The 25,686-nt window shown below is 33.9% G+C and overlaps 1 protein-coding gene across 5 annotated transcripts in view; it reads right to left on the reverse strand.

Moving 5' to 3' along the window:
• The window catches only part of LOC126882243 (putative acyl-CoA-binding protein), a 110,350-nt gene that overhangs the window by 56,553 nt on the left and 28,111 nt on the right, over positions 1-25,686 (reverse strand). For 4 of the 5 annotated variants that reach the window (XM_050647070.1, XM_050647071.1, XM_050647067.1 and 1 more), the window contains exon 2: positions 2,038-2,152. The exons of the other annotated variant lie outside the window; for it this stretch is intronic. In XM_050647070.1, coding sequence (XP_050503027.1) covers positions 2,038-2,152 — 115 coding nt within the window. The remainder of the gene's footprint in view (positions 1-2,037; positions 2,153-25,686) is intronic. 5 annotated transcript variants of the gene reach the window in all.

The raw sequence follows: 25,686 nt of genomic DNA on the forward strand, positions 1-25,686 counted from the left end.
TGTGTATTTCATTTTTTATTTTGTCAGAATTTTGTTTTGATTTGATTTTAGTAAATTAGTTAATGATGTTGGTATATTTTTTTATATGCTTACGCCCCCCCATTACAAAAAGCGCGCCCCCTAGGGGGGCGCGCCCCACAGGTTGAGAAACGCTGCTCTATATAAAGTTAATAACCCTAGTTTTAAATGCTTTTTCGAAAAATATCTTAATAAATCCTTACCGGACGAGAGTACATTGAGAAAACATACTGTGGAAAAATGTTATGTGGAATGTATTTCAAAAATTAAGCGGGAGTTAGAGGGCAATTTTTTGTATATAATCGTGGATGAAACGACAGATGTATGCGGCAGGTATATAGCTAATTTAATGATTGGAATTTTGAACGAAAACTTTGCGAGAAAACCTTATTTAGTTGCCGTTAAAGAATTGGAAAAAACAAACAATTTAACAATAAGTCGATTTATACAAGATAGTTTAACAAACCTCTTTTTACCCAACCCTATACCAGTGAATAAAATAGTTTTAATGCTTTCAGATGCTGCGTCATATATGTTAAAAGCTGCTGTTAATTTAAAGATTTTTTATCCTAATTTAATTCATTGCACTTGTGTAGCCCACGGGGTAAATAGAATTGCTGAAGAAATAAGAAATCTGTTTCCGTTGGTAAATAATTTTATAAATTTTATGAAAAAAGTTTTTGTAAAGGCTCTGTTGAGGGTGCAAATATATAAAGAAAGACTTCCCGGTGTCCCTTTGCCACCTAAACCAGTAATTACAAGGTGGGGAACCTGGCTCGAAGCAGTTTTTTTTACTTTGAACACTGCAATGAAATAGAATTAGTTATGTCAGAATTTGATGATGATATTTCCGAAGCCATTCGAGAAGCAAAAAAAATATTAAAAAATCCCAAATTGAAACAGGAACTCGCTTATATCAATGACAATTATAAATTAATAGTTACCACAATTACCTTTTTAGAAAAACAAGAGATAAATTTATGTGAGTCAGTAAAATTAATAGATAATTTAAAGACGAAAATTAAATCGGCACCTAAAAGTAACGGTCAATTAATTTTTAAAAAAATGAAATATGTTTTCGACAAGAATGAAGGTTTTTCGTTTTTATCTAATGTTGCTAAAGTTTTGAATGGGACATTTTCCGAGGAATTACAAATTATTCCAGATTTATTATCCGCTCTGAAATATGCTCCAATTACATCTGTCGATGTCGAACGTTCGTTTTCAATGTACAAATTAATTTTAAGTGATCGAAGACATAGTTTTAAGACCGAAAATATTGAAAAACATTTAGTTGTTTCTATTAATGATAAAATTTTAAGTGGTTATAAATAATAAGTTATATTCCTTTATTGCCTATATTTTGCCTAAATGTTAATATTCCTGCCTTTTTTAATAAAAATCTTTGCCTATATAGGCGCCTTTTTCTTCAATTTTTGTTGCCTATAAATCCGAGCTTTAGTGATGAGCGTGCTTAGAACGGGCAAAATAATGCAAAAGATGGAAAACATATGTTGTGAGATAAAAAGAAATGAAACTAGTAGAGATGGGAAATTTAGCGATAAAAACCTATAAACTTACATTCTATTTATTGTTTCCCACCTTCAGACGTATCAGAGGAGTATATCAACTAAAACTGTCACTCTCACAGTGGCAGTTGCTAAATTCGTTCGATACGTCTAAAGGCGGGAAACAATAAATATAATGTAAATTTATACATTTTTATCGCAAAATTCCCCACCTCTACTAGTTTCATGTCTTTTTATCTCACAATATGTTTTCCATCTTTTGCGGTATTTTGTCAGTTATTAAGGCGCTCATCACTGTATATTGATCATTTTTGCTTAAAATATATGAGTCATCAATTTTTTTGCACCATATCTCGCTTAGTTTGAATGTAATCGACATTTAACAAGGCTCATTTTAAAGAGTTTTTCAAGCACTACAAAAAGTGTTAGTAGCATTATACCCGTACAATCGGCCATTTTTCTGTTATTTCGAGTTGAGTGAAAGACTTACCAGTATTAACATTTCCAACTGTAGCTTGTTTGTAAAGCGAATACAATTCTAGAAGATCATTATCTGGAGGTCTTTTTGAAAATTTTCTGACTTGATCACAAGCCGATTTAAATTTCTAAAAAAAAAGAACAACACTTTATAATATTTCAACCTCATTCAAAGTAACAAACCGTATTGGGACCGTGCAAGTTCGGAAAAGCGACACCTGGTTTCTACGCTCTACACTTTTATTCGCACTTTTAATTATATTGGCCAATCATATGGTCCTGGTTACTGGATAATTGTCAAGGCCATAGTCCAAAAAAAATAATAAGAAGAAAAAATAAGATTTAGGTTATGTTATTAAAACGTAAACAATTGTATGTAGTAAATAAAATTAGTTATTAAAATGCAGTACTGCAAGCAAAATACAATTAATTAATTTACCTTTATATAATAATTGCATATCATATCAATATTGTGGAGCAATATATAATATTTCTTCTTAAATGACAATAGGTATGCAATGTACGTCAATTTGACAATTTCAATTGACAATATGAATTATTTAAGAAAGTTGCAATATTTCTCCGCTATTCGCGCACGATCGTTTCGCGTATCCCTTCCAAGTACTTCCACACTGCGAATACTATCGAAATATACAGTGCTAGTCAAAAGTCCGTACCCCCCTCTTATCTTTTGAACGGCTATACCTATAATAGTGAAATTTGGAGAGAGGAAATAAACGGACGTAAGCTTCTTAACTAGTCATGAGAGGTGACGTAATAGTGACAGATGACGTTACAGAGCCACTGTGACCGATAATTTTAAATGGGACCTTATGGCAAGTGATACCTCGTTTGAAAGGTATTCAAAATACCTATTCAGTCATACTAATTTTTTTGGGTTTAAGTTGATTTTGATTTTGGTGAATATATTAAATAAATATAATATTGTAGTTTCGCATTTAATTAATAAAAATTCAAATGTCCGCCTATGGTTTTTTTGTCAAAAAAGTTGACTTTTTCAATTCTCTAGTAGTTTTTATGTCAACGTAAACCTTTTTGACAAGTAATCATAGGCGGAATTTTTAATTTTTATTAATTAAATGCGAAACTACAATTTTATATTTATTTATTTATTTATCAAAATTAGCTTAAATTCAAACAAAATTAGTATGACTGAATAGGTATTTTCAATACCTTTCAATCGAGGTATCACTTGCCATAAGGTCTCATTTAAAATTATCTGTCACAGTGGCGCTGTAAAGTCATCTGCCACTATTACGTCACTTGTCATGACTAGTTAAGAAGCTTACGTCCGTTTATTTTCTCCCTCCAAATTTCATCATTATAGGTATAACCGTTCAAAAGATACCAGTGGGGGTACGGACTTTTGACTAGCACTGTATATTATGTAGTAAAGTATACATTTTAAGTTTATCTATGTGACAACTTCCGAAAATGTGACCTAAAAGCATAATATAATATTAGCTAATACCAGTTTACACAAAAACACTCTGAATAGTAAGAGATCCCACTGCAGACTCTCTACGTTCATATTAGTTTCCTAATTAAAATCACATTTTTATACACTGACCGGCGCGAAAAACGGGCACCCTACAAAATGGGTAATTTTTGATATCTCGAATTTTCTAAACCTGTTGTCCGATTTAAGTGATTTTTTAATATGTTATAGTCTTATTCTTTAACAATATCGTTGTAATAATATTGTTGCTAGACAGGTAAATTGTCATTGTATACTGGGTGCACCAATCAAACTGTGTTTTTTTCTCAAAGTTCACCACGCCTTGTGGAATATTCTAGCATTTATAAAATACTGAAATTAAAACCCAACTATAGCCATAGTCTAACGATTTCTTAACATTATGTTTTTTGATTCATTCGCTTATGTTGGATAATAAAAAAGTTAGGTGTCTACTTTAACAACTACCTCGGTCCTTCATCAATACAGAGGGTGTTTCTAAATAAGTGCGACAAACTTTAAGGGGTGCGACAAACTTTAAGGGGTGCGACAAACTTTAACTGCATGAAAACATATTGACCGTTTGCTTTATAAACATAAGCCCGCAAATGCTTCGTTTACGAGGTACATCATGTTGAAATTTCTCTTAAAAACTGACGATTTATTTATTGCTCTAAAACCGATTGAGATAGGAAAATGAAATTTACTCGGTTTGGCGGGCATACGGGTAACATGACGGGTCATATTACCCGTATGCACGCCAATCAATGGTGAATATAAAGTTCTTAATTGTATTTAAAAAAATGCGCAATAACTACCTCTTAAAACCTACTAAATTACATTTGCATACCTATCTCAACCGGCTTTAGGGCAATAAATAAATCGTCAGTTTGTAAGAAAAAATTCAAAATCCTTTATCTCGTAAACGAAACATTTGCGGTTATATGTTAAAAAGCAAACGGTCATTATTTTTTCATTCAGAATTACCTTCTCAATTGGTCGCAATTATTTAACAACACTCTGTATTGATGAAGAACATGGCTAGTTGTTAAAGTAGGTACCTAACTTTTTATTATCCAACATAAGCGAATGAATCAAAAAACAGTATGTTAAGAAAACATGAGGCTATAGTTGGGTTTTAATTTCAGTATTTTATAACGGCTAGAATATTCCACAAGGTGTGGTGAACTTTGAGAAAAAACAGTTTGATTAGTACACCTGGTACTTATACAATGACAATTTATAAATTGCCATTGTCATCAAATATTACCCACAAAATGGGTAATATTTGATTGTTCGAATTTCCAAAATCTGTTGTCCAATTTAAGTGATTTTTTAATATGTTATAGCCTTATTCTTCGCTGTATCACTGTAATAATATTGTTGCTAGATAGTATACACCCCATTTTGTGGGGTGCCCGTGTTTCGTGCAGTTCAGTGTACAGGGTGAGGCAAATAAAGGGCCTATTAGAAATATCTCGAGAACTAAAGGCAACAGAATCATGAAAATTGGAATAAAGGGGTTTTGAAGGATGATCTATTAAATGAAAATATTTTCATCTCTTTGCAACTTCCGGTTATACCGGAAGTTGCTTATAACTTCGTTTTTTTTTAAAGGGGACACCCTGTATATTTTTACATTTTTGGATTCTCTTCGATGTCTTCTTTATACAGGGTATTTTAAAAGATAATTACGTTTTTTTATTAATTTCGTAGCAAAATTAACACCATGTAGAATTGTAGTAGTTTGACATCTAAAACTCTACTTACGTTCAAATGATTTTTAATATACTCTACTATTGTTAAGAATCATTAGTATAGCTAAATTTTTTATTTTAGTATACAGGGTTGGTCGAAACTCGGAATGAGTATTTTCTGAGTTTTCTTAACCCTAGGATGCATAACATGAGTCTAAGAGACTCGAGCGTACATTTACATCTTCGTAAAATGTGATTAAATTCATACCAATCATTGCCGATTTAGGAATTCGTTTTTGACATGTATGACTGTTTGTTAGTGTATAAAAATTTAAGTAGTATGCACAAGAAAAACTAAAAAAAAAATAATTTCCATTCATACCCCCATAATGCATACCATGAGTCCGGGAGACTCTTATCGAATTACTGGTCAAAGGTTTATCGTGAATCACCGCGATCCTTCGGTACTATTTCATTACGCATATTTATCTATTGCCTAAACTGTAAAGCTAAGAAAAGGGATTAGTCACGTTTTGAAGTGTCAAGGTATTAGCGTTAGTACGTTGTCTGCTTTCATAGTATTTGTGTTATTAGGACATTATTCAAGTAAGTGCACTAATTTTGGATCAGTTTATTACTTAGTCAATAGTTTCATCCACAATTTTATTTTTATAAAAAAGTAAAATTTATTTTTATAAGTGAGATAGTAGAAAATTGATAATAAATATTGATAAATATTTTTTGGGCTCACTTCTTAGAAAAATCATTTTATATAACGAGTGCTCTTTCGCGACAGACTTCTGTGTTTTTGTTTTTACAAATTATCAAAACAGAAGTAGTATACAAAAATTGTATTTTCAAATGCAAAAAGTTGGCTTTCAAGTAAAATACTCTATATTTTCAGGCCAGCATCATGGCATCCTCGAGTAGAAAAAGATCCGTTCACCCCAACGATAATAGTTATGAGGAAATCTTACGTACGTGGTATGAGGAGGATGACAACGATTCCATAACTAGTGAAAGTGAAGTATCGGAAGCTGGTCAAGAATACGAGCAGCCTGCAGTATACAAAAATAGTTCAGACGAGTATTCCGAAAATTCTTCGAGTAGTGATGATATGAACTGGAATCAAAATAATTCAACAATTGAAATAGCAGGTACATCATTTATTAGCAGAAACAATTTTGAATGGAGATCCACGCCTCCTTTGCAAGGAAGAACAAAAATTCACAATCTATATCGTTTCACGGCGGGACCGAAAGTAAGAAACGAAATGTTGTCCATTTTTTGGCCTGCTGCTACTGGCTGGTGTCGAGAAGAACTGGGATACGCCTGTCAGAGAGTTGTTCTTATATAAATCATCAAATCCACTGTATAAAGCTACAATGGCAGTAAATCGTTTTGAAAATATAAGACGATTCATGCGATTTGACGACCGACGAACACGTTCAACTAGGTTGGAAACTGACAAATTTACTTATGTCCGGTATGTATGGGAGTTGTTTGTGAAACAGTGCCGAACAGTTATGGTACCAGAATTGGATGTAATCATTGACGAACAGTTACTTGCATTTAGAGGTCGTTGTAATTTTATTCAATACATGCCATCGAAACCTGCAAAATACGGCATTAAATTTTTTTGGCTTTGTGAAAGTGACACAGTGACTTAGGTCGTCAACCTGGTGAAAATATTCAACAAAATGTAGGGGAAAATGTTGTAAAGTCCTTGACCGCTTCCATAAAAAATTCTGGTCGCAACTTGACAATTGACAACTTTTTTACTAGCATCCCTTTAGCACAGCATTTACTGTCTATAGGAATAACTTGTGTTGGGACATTACGAAAAAATAAGAAAGAGATCCCCTACGAATTTCAAGCTTCAAAAGAAAAATGCGTTTTTTCCTCTATTTTTGGATTCAATGATAATTTGACTTTGAAAATAAAGCTGTCATTCTTCTTAGTTCAACGCACCATGATCAATCTGTAGATATTGAGAGTCAAGCAAAGAAGCCCGAAATTATCAAATTTTACAACCAAACAAAAGGTGGGGTTGATAAAATGGACCAGATGATCGGTAACTACACGGTAAAGCGTCAAACTAGACGTTGGACTCTTGTCGTTTGGTACAATATTATGGATGTAGCAGCTCTTAACGCGTTTCTCCTTTATACAAATCAAAATAAAAATTTTGCTGCAGGAAAAACAAATAAAAGACTATACTTTCTCAAAGATTTAGTAAGTGAGTTAGTTTTACCATGTATAAAGAAGGGCTAGACACCCTAAACTTACAAACACAATCCGAAGACATATGGGTAATGTTCCGAGTGCCCTTCACACATTGCAAGAATGAGCACACAAATTTGTCAGAAGTGTAAGTGTCCAATTTGCAAAGAACACAGTGTTTTAATATGCAAGAATTGTATTGAATAGTTCCTTACCAGGTATTTATTATTTGTTTATGCTTATATTATTATAAATAAAGAAATATTAAATACATATTTGACAACAAATAAAGAAAATGTCTATTTTAGTACTTTATTTACAAAGCGAGTCTGCGAGACTCATGTTATGCCATAACGTATAAAAATTTGCGTATGCATCCTAGGGTTAAATGGAACACCCTGTATTTTAGTATTGTAATGAAATGATATTTTATGGTACTTTTTTATTTCTTAAGCATTCCCTATACCTAAATTTCCCTGCATTTTTTCTTTAAGCATTCCCTGCTTTAATTTGTGCTTAATTGTTAATCGCACCAACAATCTTAACTAAGTAGGTATTTCGATAGCTAAACCATTATTGGTAATTTTAAGGACCAGTCTGGATTAATATGTATTTATTTCTGAAAAATTATTTGGGATTGAGTATTTTCACGGCCAACCTAATAAAATTTTACGTATTTTTTGTTGCAATTAATGTTTAGCTTGAATCAACAATAACTCACAAATTAAAGCAGTTAGGTATAGGGAATGCTTAAGAAATAAAAAAGTACTATAAAATATCATTTCACTACAATAAAAAAATACATTTAAGAAAACTCAGAAAATACTGATTCCGAGTTTCGACAAACCCTGTATACTAAAATTAAAAATTTAGCTATACTAATGATTCTTAACAATAGTAGAGTATATTAAAAATCATTTGAACGTAAGTAGAGTTTTAGATGTCAAACTACTACAATTCTACAGAGTGTGAATGTTGCTACGAAATTAATAAAAAAACGTAATTATCTTTTACAATACCCTGTATAATATTACAAAACCTTATATTTTAAGAAAGAAGACATCGAAAAGAGTCCAAAAATGTAAAAATATACAGGGTGTCCCATTTTAAAAAACGAAGTTATAAGCAACTTCCGGTATAACCGGAAGTTGCAAAGAGATGAAAATATTTTCATTTAATAGATCATTCTTCAAAACCCCTTTATTCCAATTTTCATGATTCTGTTGCCTTTAGTTCTCGAGATATTTCTAATAGGCCAGTTATCTGCCCCACCCTATATACATTTAAGAATATATTGATAACAGGTTGCCAGTCACAAAGTCACCGCAAATAGTTTTTAATTAAATTAATAGTAATTCATTTTTGAATCAAAATTTCGTTCATGGCGTACTTTCTTCTAGTGTTTGTTCCTTATAATTGTAATTATTTCCACAGTTTGTCCTTTCGATGGTTAATGGTTTTCTTCATTTATCGATTTTCTGTTGTGTCTGTCCATATTAATTTAAACATTTGAAGAAGAATTTATATTTTTCCGAAAATTAGTTTATAAAAGACGTGCCTTTTGGTGTTTCTGTTTACACTTCGTATAACAGTTACCTACCTAAATCTTAAAAAGTTGAGTTTCTGCGTGGGTATAAAACACTTTGGCATCTATTAAAATTTATATTTTAATGATTTCGATTATTAATATTTTTAAACATGATTTTCTTTTCGTTTTTATTTGTTGTTTTTAAAAACTAGAATATGTCTGATATATCAATGGAGTAATACCGGGTGTCCACTTATATTTTCCCCCATTTTAATTGCCTATAACTTCTAAACGGCTTAAGATAGAAATATGCGGTTTTCGATGAAATGTTTTATTTTAGTAAAAGTTTTGTCTGAATGGATTGAATTTTTTTATATCGCTTTCAAATACGACAAAAAAAATGGCGGATTTTTAAAAAAAAACGTTGTTGACTTTTTTCTTGATAGAACACTCAGTATATTTTTTGTAAATTGAAAGAAAGGTCATTCACCTATCCAGCGATATAAAGTTTTTCAAAATCGGTTGTCAAATCACTGAGTAATTAGTTTTTAAAATGAGCGGTGCAACGTGGATATCACACACCTAAATAACATACTACAAAACTGTAAGCAAAATGATATTATGTTATGTGATTTCCACATTGCATCTTTCATTTTAAAAATTATTTGCTCAGTCATTTGACAACCGATTTAAAAAAATTTAATATCGCTGGATAGGTAAATGACCGTTTTTTCAAGTTACAAAAAAATATACTGGGTGTTTCAATAAAAAAAAGTCAACAACGTTTTTTTTCAAAAATCCGCCATTTTTTATTTAAAAGCGACATAAAAAATGGTCATTTACCTAAAAACGGTCATTTCCCTATCCAACGATATAGATTTTTTAAAAATCGGTGGTCAAATGACTGAGCAATTTTAAAAATTAATTACTCAGTGATTTGACAACCGATTTTGAAAAACTTTATATCGCTAGATAGGTGAATGACCTTTCTTTCAATTAAAAAAAATATACTACGTGTTCCATTAAAAAAAGTCAACAACGTTTTTTTCAAAAATCCGCCATTTTTCTTTTCGTATTTGAAAGCGATATAAAAATTCAGTCCATTCAGACAAAACTTTTACTAAAATAAAACATTTCAGTGAAAACCGCATATTTCTATCTTGAGCCGTTTAGTTATAGGCAGTTAAAAAGGGGGAAAATATAAGTGGACACCCGGTATTTTGTATACAAGTATATTTAATTTATTTTAAAAATAATCATATTAGACTTGTATATAATTATTATTATAACAACTATTAGAGATATATCGCAAATGCATTTTTGTCGCAAGCTAATAGCGAAATACGCTATTTTGACATGTACGCAAGCGCAGTGTGAATTTTACGCTAATAGGGAGTTTTTGTAACTGCCTAACGTAACGTATCTCCCTATACGTAAAGCACTAACGTAACGTAAGAATGATAAACGTTAATAGAGAGTTTTTGTAACTGAGTAACGTAACGTAAAGCCATTTTTAAATTCCGTTGACATTTAAAAAATAAAACAAACAAAACAATATACAGTTAATATACAAATGTTAAAACAGTTCAGAGAAATAAGGAAAAAAAATATCGTGTTGGTGACACATCCCCCTCCAGGCTGAAACCAAATTTTTCGAGTAATATGGTCATCTATAATAATAACCTATATGTTTCCTGCTGCCGATTTTGATGATATACATAGTTATAAACAAATGAAGATCAAAAAACGGTAAATTTTCGCTTTTTTCGTCTCTTACTAAAAAATTGGGCATTCTAAACAAATTTGAGAGTAATAAGCTCATAAACCGTATAAAAAACTTCAATATGGCGTTCGCTGAATATGTCTATCCTTATTGGTTACTTAGAAAATTGCCCAAAAAATCATAAATTTTGAGTTTTTATAAATATTCATAACTTATGTAAAAATTAACTTAGAACCTTCTTGTTACATGGATTGCTGAGACTTATGGTGCTTAAATTTCACCCTAAATTCCAAAGCAATTGGTCAAATAGTTTAAAAGTTATTTAATTTGTTTTTCCAAAATTAATTTTTTTTGCAACACTGTAAGTCAGAAAATGATGAAGTTACAGTAATATTTTGGATAGTTTATGAAAGAAGAAAATTTACAGTGTTAATTTAATTTAAAAAAAATGACAAAAAATAATTATAGATATTGCAAAATAATTTTGCAAAAACATGTGAATTAAAAAAGTGGGGGGGCTAACTTTGTCCCTAAATGTCCTAGAACAGTTGTTTTTCTTTCTAAATATGTATAAAAATTCAGTCTTTCTAAATATGAAAAAATAATTTTTCTATGGGTAACGGTTAAAAAGTTATTCTAATTGTTTATAAGTAAACAAAAAATGGACATGTTTTTGCAAAATAATTTTACACTGTTTAAAATTATTTTTTGTCACTTATTTTTAATTAAGGTAATAGTATAAATGTTCTTCTTTCATAAACTGTCCGAAGTATTATTGTAACCTCATAATTTTCTGACTTATAGTGTTGCAAAAAAATGAATTTGGGAAAAATAAATTAAATAACTTTTAAACTATTTGCTTCGAAATTTAAAATATAATTTAAGTACAAGAAGTCTCGGCATTCCGCGTAATAAGAAGATTCTGAGTTAATTTTTACCTAAGTTACGAATATTTATAAAAACTCAATATTTATGATTTATTTTGCAATTTTCTAAGCAACCAATAAGGTTGGACATATTCAGCGAATGCCATATTGAAGTTTTTTATACGATTTATGAGTTTCTTACTCTCAAATTTGTTTAAAGTTCTTAACTTTTTGGTAATAGACGAAAAAAGCGATAATTTACCGTTTTTCGATCTTCATTTGTTTATAACTATGTATATCATCAAAATCGGCTGCAGGAAACATATAGGTTAATAATATAGATGTCCATACTACTCAAAAAATTTGGTTTCGGCCTGGAGGGGGATGTGTCACGAGAAAAACCTTATTTCTCTGGACTAAAAAAGATAAATGTGAATGATGAAATTGTATGGTTAATTGCTTCTATTTAAATATAAAAATATTATTTTTCCTTATAGTCGGAGACATAGAAGCGGATTTTGTGCGTGATAAGTAATATGGAAAAACTATACGGGGATATGTTGAATTAGTTGTGTACATGACTTTCACCAACGACCGGAAACCAGAGTGGGGGCCGAGGGTAGTTATAAGGGGTCAAAGTCGCGGTTTTTATTATTTTTTTTGTGACGCTCATGATCGAGATGCACCAAAGTTTGGGAATAAGTAGGTCATGACGTAACTAAGTAAAATCTCTAGGGGCGGAACGCTACGTGGTCGACAAAGGGGTAAGGGTAGGGGTGAATATAAAAAATATAAAGGGTTCTTTGCGACGTTCGTGATTGAGATAGCGGACCAAAATCTGGGAATAAGTAGATCATGACATTACTAAGTAAAATCCCCAGAGCCGGAAACCAGAGGGGGGACGAGGGTAGTTATAAGGGTCAAAGTCGCCGTTTTTATTATTTTTTTTGTGACGCTCATGATCGAGATAGTGCACCAAAATTTGGGAATAAGTAGGTCATGACGTAACTAAGTAAAATCTCCAGGGGTGACACGCTGCGTGGCCGACAAAGGGGTGGGGCAGGGATGAATACAAAAAATAAAAGGGGTTTTTTGCGACGTTCGTGATTGACAGAGTGCACCAAAATTTGGAAATAAGTAGACCATGACATAACTAAGTAAAATCCTCAGAGCCGGAAACCAGAGTTGGGGATGAGGGTAGTTATAGGGGGTCAAAGTCGCCGTTTTTATTATTTTTTTTTGTGAATCGAGATAGTGCACCAAAATTTGGGAATAAGTAGGTCATCAGGTAACTAAGTACAATCTCCAGGGGTGGAACGCTGCGTGGCCGATAAAGGGGTGGGGGTAGGTGTGAATATAAAAAATATAAGGGTTTTTTGCGACCTGCTAGATTGAGATAGTGCACCAAAATTTGGGAATAAGTAGACCATGACTTAGCTAAGTAAAATCCCCAGAGCCGGAAACCAGAGTTGGGGATGAGGGTAGTTTTAAGGGATCAAAGTCGCAGTGTGTATAATTTTTTTTGACCCGGCACAACATTTGTCCCCCCTGGAGATTTTACTTAGTAATGTCATGATCTACTTATTCCCAAATTTCGGTGCACCATCTCGATCACGAACGGCAAAAAACCCCCATATATTTTTATACTCACCCCTGCCTACCACCCCTTTATACCCCAAGCAGTGTTCCGCCCCTGAAGATTTTACTTAGTTGCGCCATGACCTACTTACTCCCAAATTTTGGTGCACTATCTCCATCATGAGCGCCACAAAAAAAATAATAAAAACCGCGACTTTTACCCCTTATAACTACCCTCCTCCGCCACTCTGGTTTCCGCCTCTGGGGATATTACTTAGTTATGTCATGGTCTACTTATTCCCAAATTTTGGTGCACTATATCAATCACGAACGTCGCAAAAAACCCCTTACATTTTTTTATATTCACCCGTGCCCCACCCCTTCGTCGACCACGCAGCGTTCCATTCCTGGAGATTTTACTTAGTTACGTCATGACCTACTTATTCCCAAATTTTGGTGCACTGTCTCGATCATGAGCGTCACAAAAAAAATAATAAAAAACGGGATTTTGAGCCCTTATAACTACCTTCCTCCCCCACTCTGGTTTCCGGCTCTGGGGATTTTACTTATTTATGTCATGGTCTACTTACACCCAAATTTTGGTGCACTATCTCAATCATGAACGGCGCAAAAAACCCCTTATATTTTTTATATTCACCTCTACCCCCCACCCCTTTGTCGGCCACGCAGCGTTGCGCCACTAGAAATTTTACTTAGGAACGTCATGACCTACCTATTCCCAAATTTTGGTTTACTATCTCGATCATGAGCGTCATAAAAAAAATAATAAAAACCGCGACTTTGACCCCTTATAACTACCCTCGGCCCCCACTCTGGTTTCCGGCCGTTGGTGAAAGTCATGTACACAGCTAATTCAACATATTCCCGTATAGTTTTTCCATATTACTTATCACGCACAAAATCCTCTCCCAGCTCTTAGACTATTAGTTTTAAAATTTTTATTTTTGTTTATACCTACCTATCTACTTTTTAGTCGTAAATTATTGTACCTACATCAGAATTCCCGTATAATGTAAAGATTTTGTTCATATTTATTTAAAAATTTTACTGAAATTAGGTCATTTGTTTATCTAGTTATTGTGGTGATCACTGTATTTCTTAAATACAAGATTTGTTTGTCTGGCTTTATTAATAGACAACTTAAAAAACAAGCAAATTATAAATTTATTCTGAAGTTCCAATTTCCAATAACAAACAAAGAATAATTTTACTCAAATAGACTAAACCAATATAACCTTAAATGTTTATGGCGGTCAGCTGATGAAATTAATGTTGATTTTGATTTGGTAATCGGGCAAGATCACGGGCAAGATGCAAGATCCTCTTGTGCATTCGGCAACTTTCGCCTCGATAGGGATGCGTTTTAACGTACGTATCAGACCGTTATGTTTCAATTATTTTATTAAGATATTTCAATTTTTGGTATTTTTTATAGGTACATATAATACAAATATAATGTGTTTAAGCAAACTAAGAAACATACCTTAGGTAATACGTATCGAGATATGCGAGTTCAACCATTAATGCGCATGCCTATACAGTCGAACTCGCTTATTGGAATAGCCTTCGTACCAAGCAAAAATATTCTTATATCCGGGATATTCTAATAACCGATCATTGGTGGCTAGCCGTAATAAGTGTACCGAATATACGTAATAATAGAACATACTATGTTAATATGTTTATGTATATGGTTTTAGGTTTTTTATGTCAATAATACAATAGCGTAACGTATTTATAAAATGAAATTACATTATTTTATGTGGATGCATACAGTAATTAATATGAAATGTATGCAATATATAGATTATGTAAATATTTTCGTATTAAAATACATAATATACTTAATAAGAAAATTATTTATTTAGTCATGAAAAATAATCGGTAATTGTAGCTTGTTTTTTTGTTACATAAAATACTAGTCACTTTTGTTGCTCTGTTATAAAAATTAGAAAAATTTACAATGGTTTGGCCATCCCGAAAACGTTTTATAACTTTACAAGCGACTAAGATGGCGAACTGTTTCTTAAAAATTTTATATCAGGCAACTGGGTGGCAATATGTATAGTTTGTAAACAAAGAAAATTATTTTACGACTGAATTTGTCGGTAAACGATTGAATTGGTACGCATAACAACGCAATAAAATATTTATTACCTATCTGACCAACGCAAATAATATAAATAAAACAGCACTACAGGCCTTCGAAGCCCTTGGCGAGAAACCATAGTACAAGACATAATTTAAATTTTTATGAAATTCGAAATTGTAGGTAAAAATTTATTCGTTGACCTGAAAAATATTCTAATAAGCGGTATTGCTTTATTAATATGTATTCCAATAAACAGATAAATTTATTAAGGAGTAAATGGAAACGTTTCGGGACCTCGAATTTATATTCCATAAACCGGGATATTCCTATAACCGGTACTCTAATAAGCAGGTTCGACTGTATGTCAAAAAGATACGTTACGTACACGTATTTGGCTGCACAAAAACTCTCTAATACCGGATAACGTGTCCCGCTATTTAGGTCGAAATAAGGGACGGTAATAACGTTAACGCTAATTTGACATTTGGGATGGAACATAAAAATAATTTATAGAATACAAATTTTATTAAGTAAAAACTGTGAATCATCTTGTTTCTTGTGTTCAGAAACCTGCGTGTTCTTATTTTGTCTACAATAGACTACTTTTTGTGGTTAGGGTATTAGTTATTCAGATATTTTATATTATTTTTATACTGATTAGGGTAGGTGGGGGCAAAGGTACGCATTTTCTAAATTTTCATCTCTAGTGAATCTCCAAATGCTTGAATTGGCACAGAGTATAGATGAAAGTGAAATTGATACATTTTATAAGCATATTAGACAAATTGAAATTCTTCAATATTATTTTTGTAGTGTTGATAACTTTTTGAAAAAAAAAATGTAAATGCGTACTTTTGCCCCACCCAGTGGGGCAAAAGTACGCATGTGCGTACTTTTGCGGATTTGCGACATTTTGCAATTGAGACAAAATTAGCTGATAGAGTATCAAGCTCAACTTGATATTCACTTTGAAGATTGACTTGAAACATGCATTTGCCAAGTCTACCTCACTGGGGACAAAGGTACCTACGCACTGCGAACGTTTGCCTCATTTGTGTGATTGCTTTTGCCCCATCCGGCAACCAATAATATATCTAACCTCAATATGAAACTATGCACATGTGAACTTCAAACTGTCATGTAGAAGAAGTCTTCTAACAATAAATTTTCAACATGCCTAACCAATAATAATCTGAGTTTGAAAGATTAAGAATTAGAATCAATCAATTTTTAAGAAAAATTAGATCAAAAGATACAAAATTAATTTTTCCACCTACCTCTACCGAAAGTAAACTTTTCCGGACCTGATTGTAGGGAGCAAAGTTGTTCTTTTCCTCCCTAGGGAGGAAAAGTAAAAGTGACGTCATGGTATTTCATTCATGAAATATAACTTATTGACGCTCTGTACAATATCTATTTTCTATTACGTAAGTATCTATACATTTTAACGTTTATTTATAAAAAAAAAATACCCTGTATTTTGCAGAATGGTAAAAAAACAGTAAATTGTTATTTTGATTTAACAATGTTTACATTAATAATTTGACTTATATTTGACAGTTGACAGTTATATTGCACCTACTTGTTAGTTTTAGATTTAATAGATTTTGTTGGTTAGTTACATAAATAAATTAAGTAAAAATGAAAAATGACTTGTTATTAATTTGAGGAAGGTCGAAAAACCATATGTGTAACATGGGAGTAAAGTGCCTTTTCCTCCCTTGAATGATTAGTCTCAGCATCCGTTATGGCTTGCAAATTGTAGAAGCCTCGAAGGTGTTACCAGAGAAGGTTCCCATTGTTTTCAGTCTGGTAGGATGTAGAATAGCATTTTTGGATGTTGTTTTATGTGCTATTAGATTGAAAACTTAGTTTTTTGATAGCAGTTGCCGCTAGGGCATCCCTGCCATTTCGTTCGTTGCAATCCGTGACTGCACGCCGGGGTTTGTCCTAGTTGGGTCAGAGAGAGCAGCATATGTGCCTCCTGATGAGAGACTAATAAGTTTCAAAACCGGTAGTGGTGCTTGCTGCACTCTCTGATTGAACTGGAATGATGATGCGGCTGTAGTTTCGTGTTGCAACGAAATTGAAAATGGATATTTATTTTTGATTTACATGTTTACTCCCATTGGAGTACGAAGGGAACCATTCTGGTTGGAACTTTACCGCGCTGAGCAGATGGGACGTGAATTATATATTGTCAAATTCCCGCATCTTCCTTAGTCTCAGCATCCGTTATCGCTTGCAAATTGTAGAAGCCTCGGAGGTGTTACCAGAGAAGGTTCCGATTGTTTTCAGTCTGGTATTATGTAGAATAGCATTTTTTAATGTTGTTTTATGTGCTATTAGATTGAAAACTTAGTTTTTTTTCTAAAAAATTTCGAACTTCAGGAAGAATACAAAGTTGGCTGTCATTACTATTAGTGAAGTAAAAAAAGAAAAGGCGAAGAACTTAGGTATAACATTTAGGTCGAGAGATATTACGTTTTCCTGTAAAGAAGCTTAGGATAATACAGTAGGCATAATAGGTATAGTCCAGAGAATTAAGCTTTTTGTCGGGACACTTGACCAGCCAGGTTGCAAAAGGGTTTTTTGAGTACTATATACATAGATTATAAATATAAAAATGCCCGTCACAGTTCGGACGAGAACTTTGATATTAACAAATAATAAAGGTCAAAATGGCAATTTTTCGATTAAATCGCTTCTTCTTCTAAAAGTGCCTATCTTCTGGAGATGTTGGCGACCACATTGAACCATCTTCTTCTATTTACGGCAGCTCGAAATAGATCAGTTGACGTTAGACCAGTCCACTTCCTAAGATTAGCCAGCCAGGATATACGTCTAAGCCCAGGGCCTCTCCTGCCCTCAATCTTGCCTTGTAGAATCAACTGTAGCAGTCGGTATTTTTCATTACGCATAATGTGGCCGAAGTAAGCCAATTTTTTGTTCTTTACGGTGTTAATTATTTCTTTGTCTTTTCTTAGCCTCTGGAGAAAAGTTATATTACTTGTGTGGTGTATATATGAGACCCTCAACATACGTCGGTAGCACCACAGTTCAAACGCCTCTAACCGTTTTATGGCATCTTCTGTCAGGCTCCAGCTTTCAACTCCGTAGAGGAGGACACTAAAGACGTAATATCTAAGTTACATTAAATCGGTACAGGTAAAAATTGGGTAATTAAATATTTTTTTTGAGTATTCATCTTTTAGTAGATGAGCAAACTTTAAAATTGCAGTTTCTGAATTTGTTTTTGAAATTGTAAAGTAAGACAAAGTTCGAAAATGAAAAATTTGCTGTAACTTTTGCGAAAATGAACTTAAGACTTTGTTATTGCACGAAAAGTTGAGCCAAATAAAAAATTTCAAGACGATTCGTCAATTTTATATGATAAATAATGACAGTTATTATTTTCCCCCACAACTCTGAAAATATCGACCGCAGGAAAAAATTTTAATGAAAGAAATTATAAACAATCACATTTTCAATCATTTTAGTTTTTATACTTTTTGTCTAGAAGTGGAAAATGGCGGAGATATTGAGCAAAAACCAGTGGCGGCTCGTCAGAGGAGGCTTAGCCTCCCCATAAATTTTTTACACACGCTACACTATTTTCTTTATCTTGAATCGTGAAAAACAACAAGCACACTCACTATTATACAACGTCTAAATTCCATATTATCACTAAATATCCATACGCACGGAGCATTAGCATTAGAACGCATGATTACGTCACAGTTCTAATGCTCCGCGCAGCCCAGCAGGCGTTTAAGGAGACCCGGTCTCATAACAGTGGCATCATACGCTGCCCGGAGATTTACCAACGGAGGCTAACTAGCTTCTCGGCTCCGTTGCGTGCATCTCGGGACAACGAATTTTAGGGTCCTGAGTCCTGACTAAAAATAATGAAAAAACTAAAAGTGCGAATATTGTTATGAAATTTGGTATGTGGGGTTAGAATAATATTTGGAACAACTTGTTCAAATAAGTTTTTCGATATCTGTAACGCAAAGCAAAACAAGTGATTGGACTTCGTAAGTCCTAGGTTTTCACCCAAAGTAATCGAAAGTAGAACTGGAAGTCGATACTTGAACGCTTCGTGTACTTTGCGCCGATTGATAAACGATTTTACTAATTTTGAGTCATTTTTACTAAACTTTGGGTCATCATTGTTTAAACAGAAATGACTTTAAAACCGAAACTAAAGATTCAAACTCAACTTTTCAATATGCTTCGATTGATGTGTCACATGTAATATTTCTGCACTTCTGGTTAGAACTTTTTAACCGGAAATGATATAAAAACCAAAATTTTACATTTGTTCTTATCTTGCTAAGGCACGTCGAATGATATATCGCTTATACTATTTCGGTGACTTTAAAACAGTTCATACGGTTGCAACTCTAAAACCGGAAGTCCGATGTCAAATTTCTCATTCTTAATACCATCCTTGGGTTATAAGCTTTTATTCGACACCTCATCTGTCCTTCTATCTGTATTAATAACGGAGGAGATAGACATACAGGCAGACAGTCATGAAACCGGAAGTATATATTTGTTCTCTTATTGTTAAGTCGCGTCGAATAATATATCACTTGTATTATTCCGGTAACTCTAAATCAGTACTTCTGGTCGCATTTATAAAACCGGAAGTCCTATGTCAAGTTTCTCAACTTTCTTGGCATTCTGCCTGTTATAGCGGAGGACTTATATTCGCAGTCGGACGGACATACAGCCTAGGTCAAATTTCTCACCTTTAGTTTAGTACCATCCTTGGATTATAAGATTTCATTTTACATCTCATTTGTCATTCTATCTGGTAAAATGACGAAGGAATTATATTCGCGGTCGGACGGACAGACGGACAGACAGCCTAGGTAAAATTTCTTACCTTTATTACCATCCTTGGATTATAAGCTTTCATTTGACACCTCATTTGTCATTCTACCTGGTATAAGGACGGAGGAATTATATTCGCGGTCAGACAGACCGACGGCCAGACAGCCTAGTTAAAATTTCTCACCTTTGTTGCTATCCTCGAATTATAAGCTTTCATTTGACACCTCATTTGTCATTCTACCTGGTACAATGAAGTAGGAGTTATATTCGCGGTCGGACAGACAGACAGCCTAGATCAAATTTCTCACCTTTAGTACCATCCTTGGATTATAAGCTTTCATTTGACAGCGCATTTGTCATTCTACCTGGTATAAAGACGGAGGAGTTATATTCGCGGTCGGAGAGACCGACGCACAGACAGTTTAAGTAAAATTTCTCACCTTTAGTACCATCCTTGGATTATAGGCTTTCATTTGACACCTCATTTGTCATTCTAGCTGATATAAGGACGGATGAGTTATATTCGCGGTCGGACAGACCGACTGTCAGACAGCCTAGGTAAAATTTCTCACCTTTAGTACCATCCTTGGATTATAAGCATTCATTTGACACCTCATTTGTCGTTCTAGCTGGTATATTGACGGAGGAGTTCTGATCACAGACAGACAGACAGACGGACAGACGGACGTGGATAATTCAAAGTTTTCACATTTTGTCAAAATTCGGTGAAAACAATATCGGTAATTTATCGTGTTTTTGGATTCGCAGTAGTCCGCGTTTAGAATTAAAAAAAAATCAGTTGAGTATCTTAAAAAATGTGAACCTTCAACCTATATGGACTGCAAAACTTCAAATCTGTATTTATTTTGATATGCATATCTACTTACAAAGATGGAATTGTTAACAAATAAACGACACAAACATTGGTATTAAACTTTGACAATTAGACTAACTATTTATAAATTGTTATGATATTATGAATTATGATGATATTATGAAATGTAAATAAAAAATTGTCAAAAAAACGGTGCCTCAAATTACATTTTTTGTCGCATTTTTTTGCTAATGTAAATTTGTCTAGATATTTTACAGTTAGGTATAGCCTCCCCTATTGTAAAAATCACGAGCCGCCACTGGCAAAAACGGTTCCCGTTTTCAAATCAAACTGATGGCTAACGCAACGGCGGAATTTAGTCGAGATTTTAAATTTACACTACTATTGACACTCCCTAAGGATTAAAAATACAAAATTTGGGCAGTGCCGGATTAACCATTAGGCAAAATAGGCAGTGTTGCCTGGGGGCCGCACTGAACCCAAAATAAATAATAATAATAATTAGAATTAAATAAAAACTATAAATCATATTATTACGTTAAAAAATTCAAATATCTAAAGATAAATTGGATCCTGAATTCGGAAACGACATAGAATTATGGAAGACCATAAGTGAAGAAGTACAAACATTTTGGATTAGGAAGGGTTATTCAGAATTTAGAATGTTGATCGAAGTTTTTCAGCAGCAAAAAGAAATTTTGAAGGCATTACAATATTTTTTTCCACCTACCTCTACCGAAAGTATACTTTTCCTGACCTGATTTTAGGGAGCAAAGTCGTACTTTTCCTCCCTAGGGAGTAAAAGTAAAAGTGACGTCATGCTATTTCATTGATGAAATAACTGATTGACGCCCTATACAATATTCTATTGTTATCTATTAAGTAAGTAGCTATAAATTTTAAAGTTTATGTAGTACCTACATCCTGTATTTTGCAGAATGGTAAAAACAGTAAATTGTTATTTTGGTTTAACAATGTTGAAATTTGAGGTATATTTGACAGTTGACATTTCTACTGTACCTACTTTTAGTTCTCTAGTTAGTTTTAGTTCTCTAATAAATTTTGTTAGTTACATAAATAAATTATTTAAAACTGAAAAATGACCTATTTGAGGAAGGTGGAAAAATCATATGTATAACGTGGGAGTATATAAAGTACCTTTTCCTCCCTTGAATGATTACTGCCCTCCGCTACTCGTCGGGCAGTAAACCACATTCTCGGGAGGAAAAGTAGCACTTTCCTCCCTTGTTATACAAATAGCTATTACATAAACTATGGTTTTTCGAAAACATATCAGTGGAACAAAAACTAAACAGATTATCTAACGTACAAATGGAAATGTTTACTTCTTTCCATGTATTCTTTTTGTTGAACATGACACAAACTTCACAACTTGTCACTTCACAAGTCAAGCTCACCGATTATGTGTGAAAACACTTATCGACAGGCAACGCCTTCATGGTCGAATTGACAGCTCTTTAAAAATTGAATTTAATCAAGAACGGGATTACTGGATGCAAGTTATAATAAGAGTAGTCTCTCTGGTTAAGTTTCTATCTTCTCGCGGATTTAGAGGTGTTGCAGATATCCTTGGTTCACAAAATAATGGGAACCACTTAGGCATTTTAGAGCTACTTGCAGAGGATGATCCTTTTTTTAAGCGCTATTTAGCTAAGTATGGCAATAAGGGTACTGGAAAACCTCTTACTTATCTTCAAAAATCTATAAAAAAAGTAATGGGAAAACATGTTTTGAATACAACTGTTAAAAAAATTAAGAAAGCCAAATACTAGTTCTTAAGTGTCGATTCAATACCAGTGTGCGATCTTTGATGTTAGGATCTCAAATAGGGGCTGATTCTTTGTTTTCTAAAGGAGTTTTGACACCGGTTCAATAAAAAAACTTAAACATGAGCAAAAAAGGAATAAAATGATGAATTAAATGAGGCGCAAAGAGGTCCACTTACCAATTCAATCCCTGCATTTGGTCTTCAAGAGGGCCCTCACCTGCATTTAACACTGCACCAAGTCCGTACACAAAAAAAGCCTTACAAGCTAGGCTTTTACACCGGCAAACTAGCGAGCCGTTGGTTGAGTAGCAACTTACGAGCTGTTGATTGTAGAGCAACTTGCGAGCCATTTATTGTAGAGGCACTAGCTTCTCTTACTTTTTGACGAACACTACCAGGCTCCAGTTTTTGCACTCATTAAAGCAAACCTCTTTTCTATCGCGATAAAAGGCAAAATAACTAGAGTTGGGACTATTTGCCTTCCTCGTGTAAATACGCTAATTCAAATTTAAATGAAAATACAACATTCTCCCCCACCAAAATGCAGCTTTGAATGGTGCATTTTAAAACTATTACAAGCTAATAAACAAAAAAAAAATAACTTAAATCATGGCACTTTGGAATAAATCCCAAAAAAAATTAAACAATATCATACTAATAACAAGATCATCAAAAAAACTAAGGAATTATTTAGATAGGCAGAGGACACAGCTTGACCAGGGGGCGTCGAAGAATTCCCTTTGTGGTCTTAACATCCGCAACTCTTATAATTCCATCCTGTCCCGGAAATACTTGGGATATTCGTCCCAAACGCCATTGCGACGGAGGGATATTATCATCCTTTATAAGGATCATCGTTCCTAGTTCGATAGGTTTTAAATTATCGGATGAAGTCCATTTACTGCGCTGATGCAAAGTATGCAAATATTCTTTACTCCAGCGTTCCCAAAAAGTTTTATGCATTTGATTTATTAACTTCCATCTCATCAAATGAGATGCAGGAATATACGCTCCATCAAGAGGTTCAAACACAGCCGTAAGAGGTTCTAGATTTAAAAAATGACCCGGCGTTAGAACTGACAAATCATTAGGATCAGAACTTATAGGGGTCAAGGGCCTAGAATTAAGATAAGATTCAATCTGAATTACGACCGTGTTTAGTTCCTCATATGACAAGATCTGATCGCCTATAACGCGAGCTAGGTGCGTCTTTACTGACTTTATTCCCGCCTCCCATAAACCGCCAAAGTGGGCAGCAGATGCAGCATTAAAATGGAAGGAAATATTTTCATTTGAAGCAGCATTTTTCATGAGGTTAAGGTATTTAGCAGCGCCAACAAAATTACTGCCACGATCAGAATATAAATTATCAACCCTACCACGACGAGCTATGAAACGCTGCAAAGCAGAGAGAAAAGTCTCACTCGATAAATCACTAGCTAACTCTAAATGAAGAGCTTTGGTGGCCATGCAAACAAATAGGCAAAGATACACCTTACAAGATTTAGCTCCTCGATAGCGATTCATCACAACATAAAACGGTCCACCAAAATCCATACCTGAATTCAGAAAGGGTTTAACCTGGGAAATTCTAACTAGGGGTAAGTTACCCATTGGAGGTTGGTAATTTCTAGGATTGGGCCTCCAACACTGTATACATTTTGACAAAACCGAGCGTATAGCACGCTTAGGAGACAAAATCCAAAATGACTGGGCAAGCAAAAAACTAACTGTACGCAGCCCAGCATGACAGTATCGTTTATGGTAATAATCAATCAGCAAATAAGTTAATGGACTTTCGCGAGGTAGGATGCAAGGAAATTTCTTATCAATCGAAACAGACAAATATCTAAGACGACTGCCAACCCGTAATACTCCTTGATCATCGATAAAGCAGGACAACTTTCGCAAAGGTTTGGAAAAAACATTTCCCTCGAACTCCCTTTCAAAATATCGATGTTGAGTATATTTAACTAGCATAATCAACGACTCATAAAGTTCCTTTGAACTTAAGGGACCTTATCTCTTATCATTGGGGAATTTTGAATTCCAAGCAAACCTCAAGATCCAAGCTATAAGTCGTCGTATAAACGAGAAATCGGAAATGTCATTCAATAGATTCTCAAGAAAATTATCATCATTAACACAAGCCAAAGTTACCGTACGCTCCTCATCAAGCATTTCAGCACACTCAGAAAAGCAACAGGAAGCGTCTGGAATGGGATCGGTGTTATACAAAAACTCAGGACCTGCAAACCAATGAGATTGCTCCAACATTAGAGCAGGTAAAACACCTCTGGAAGCCAAATCAGCGGGATTCTGAGCAGAAGGAACATAAAACCAACTATTAGGAGAAAGGCGTTCCTGTATATATGAAACCCGGTTAGAAACAAAAGTTTTCCAACGATGAGGAGAGGATTTTATCCAACTTAGAGCTACCTGAGAATCGGACCAAGCTACAAATTTTGCGATTTTAAGTTTAGGATCTAATACTCTGACTACAAACTGCATGAGTTTAGATAGTAGAACTGCAGCGGACAGCTCCAAACGTGGAATGCTTACAGTTCTTATGGGAGCCACTTTTGACTTCGCGCAAACAAAAAAGACACAAACCTGACCATCTGGTAGAACAAAACGCAAATAAATAACAGCGGCATAACCCTTTTCACTACTGTCACAAAACCCATGTACCTCACAACAAATATACCTGGACACGAACATGCACCTAGGTATTTCAAGCTGTGCAAGGGATAACAGTTGTTCCTTATACTGGTTCCAAACTTTACAAATTGAGTCTGGAGGAGAGTCATCCCAGTCGATTCCAGACAACCATAAACGTTGGATAAGGTGCTTCGTGAACAAAGTCATGGGAGCTAGAAACCCTACAGGATCAAACACTCGGGCCAATTCAGACAACATACTTCTCTTAGTACAAGATTTGTCCAGAGCTGTCACTTCAAAAGAAAAACAATCCAACTGTGCATTCCATAC

Source organism: Diabrotica virgifera, chromosome 3 (genome assembly GCF_917563875.1).
Source record: "Diabrotica virgifera virgifera chromosome 3, PGI_DIABVI_V3a".
Taxonomy (NCBI): domain Eukaryota; kingdom Metazoa; phylum Arthropoda; class Insecta; order Coleoptera; family Chrysomelidae; genus Diabrotica; species Diabrotica virgifera.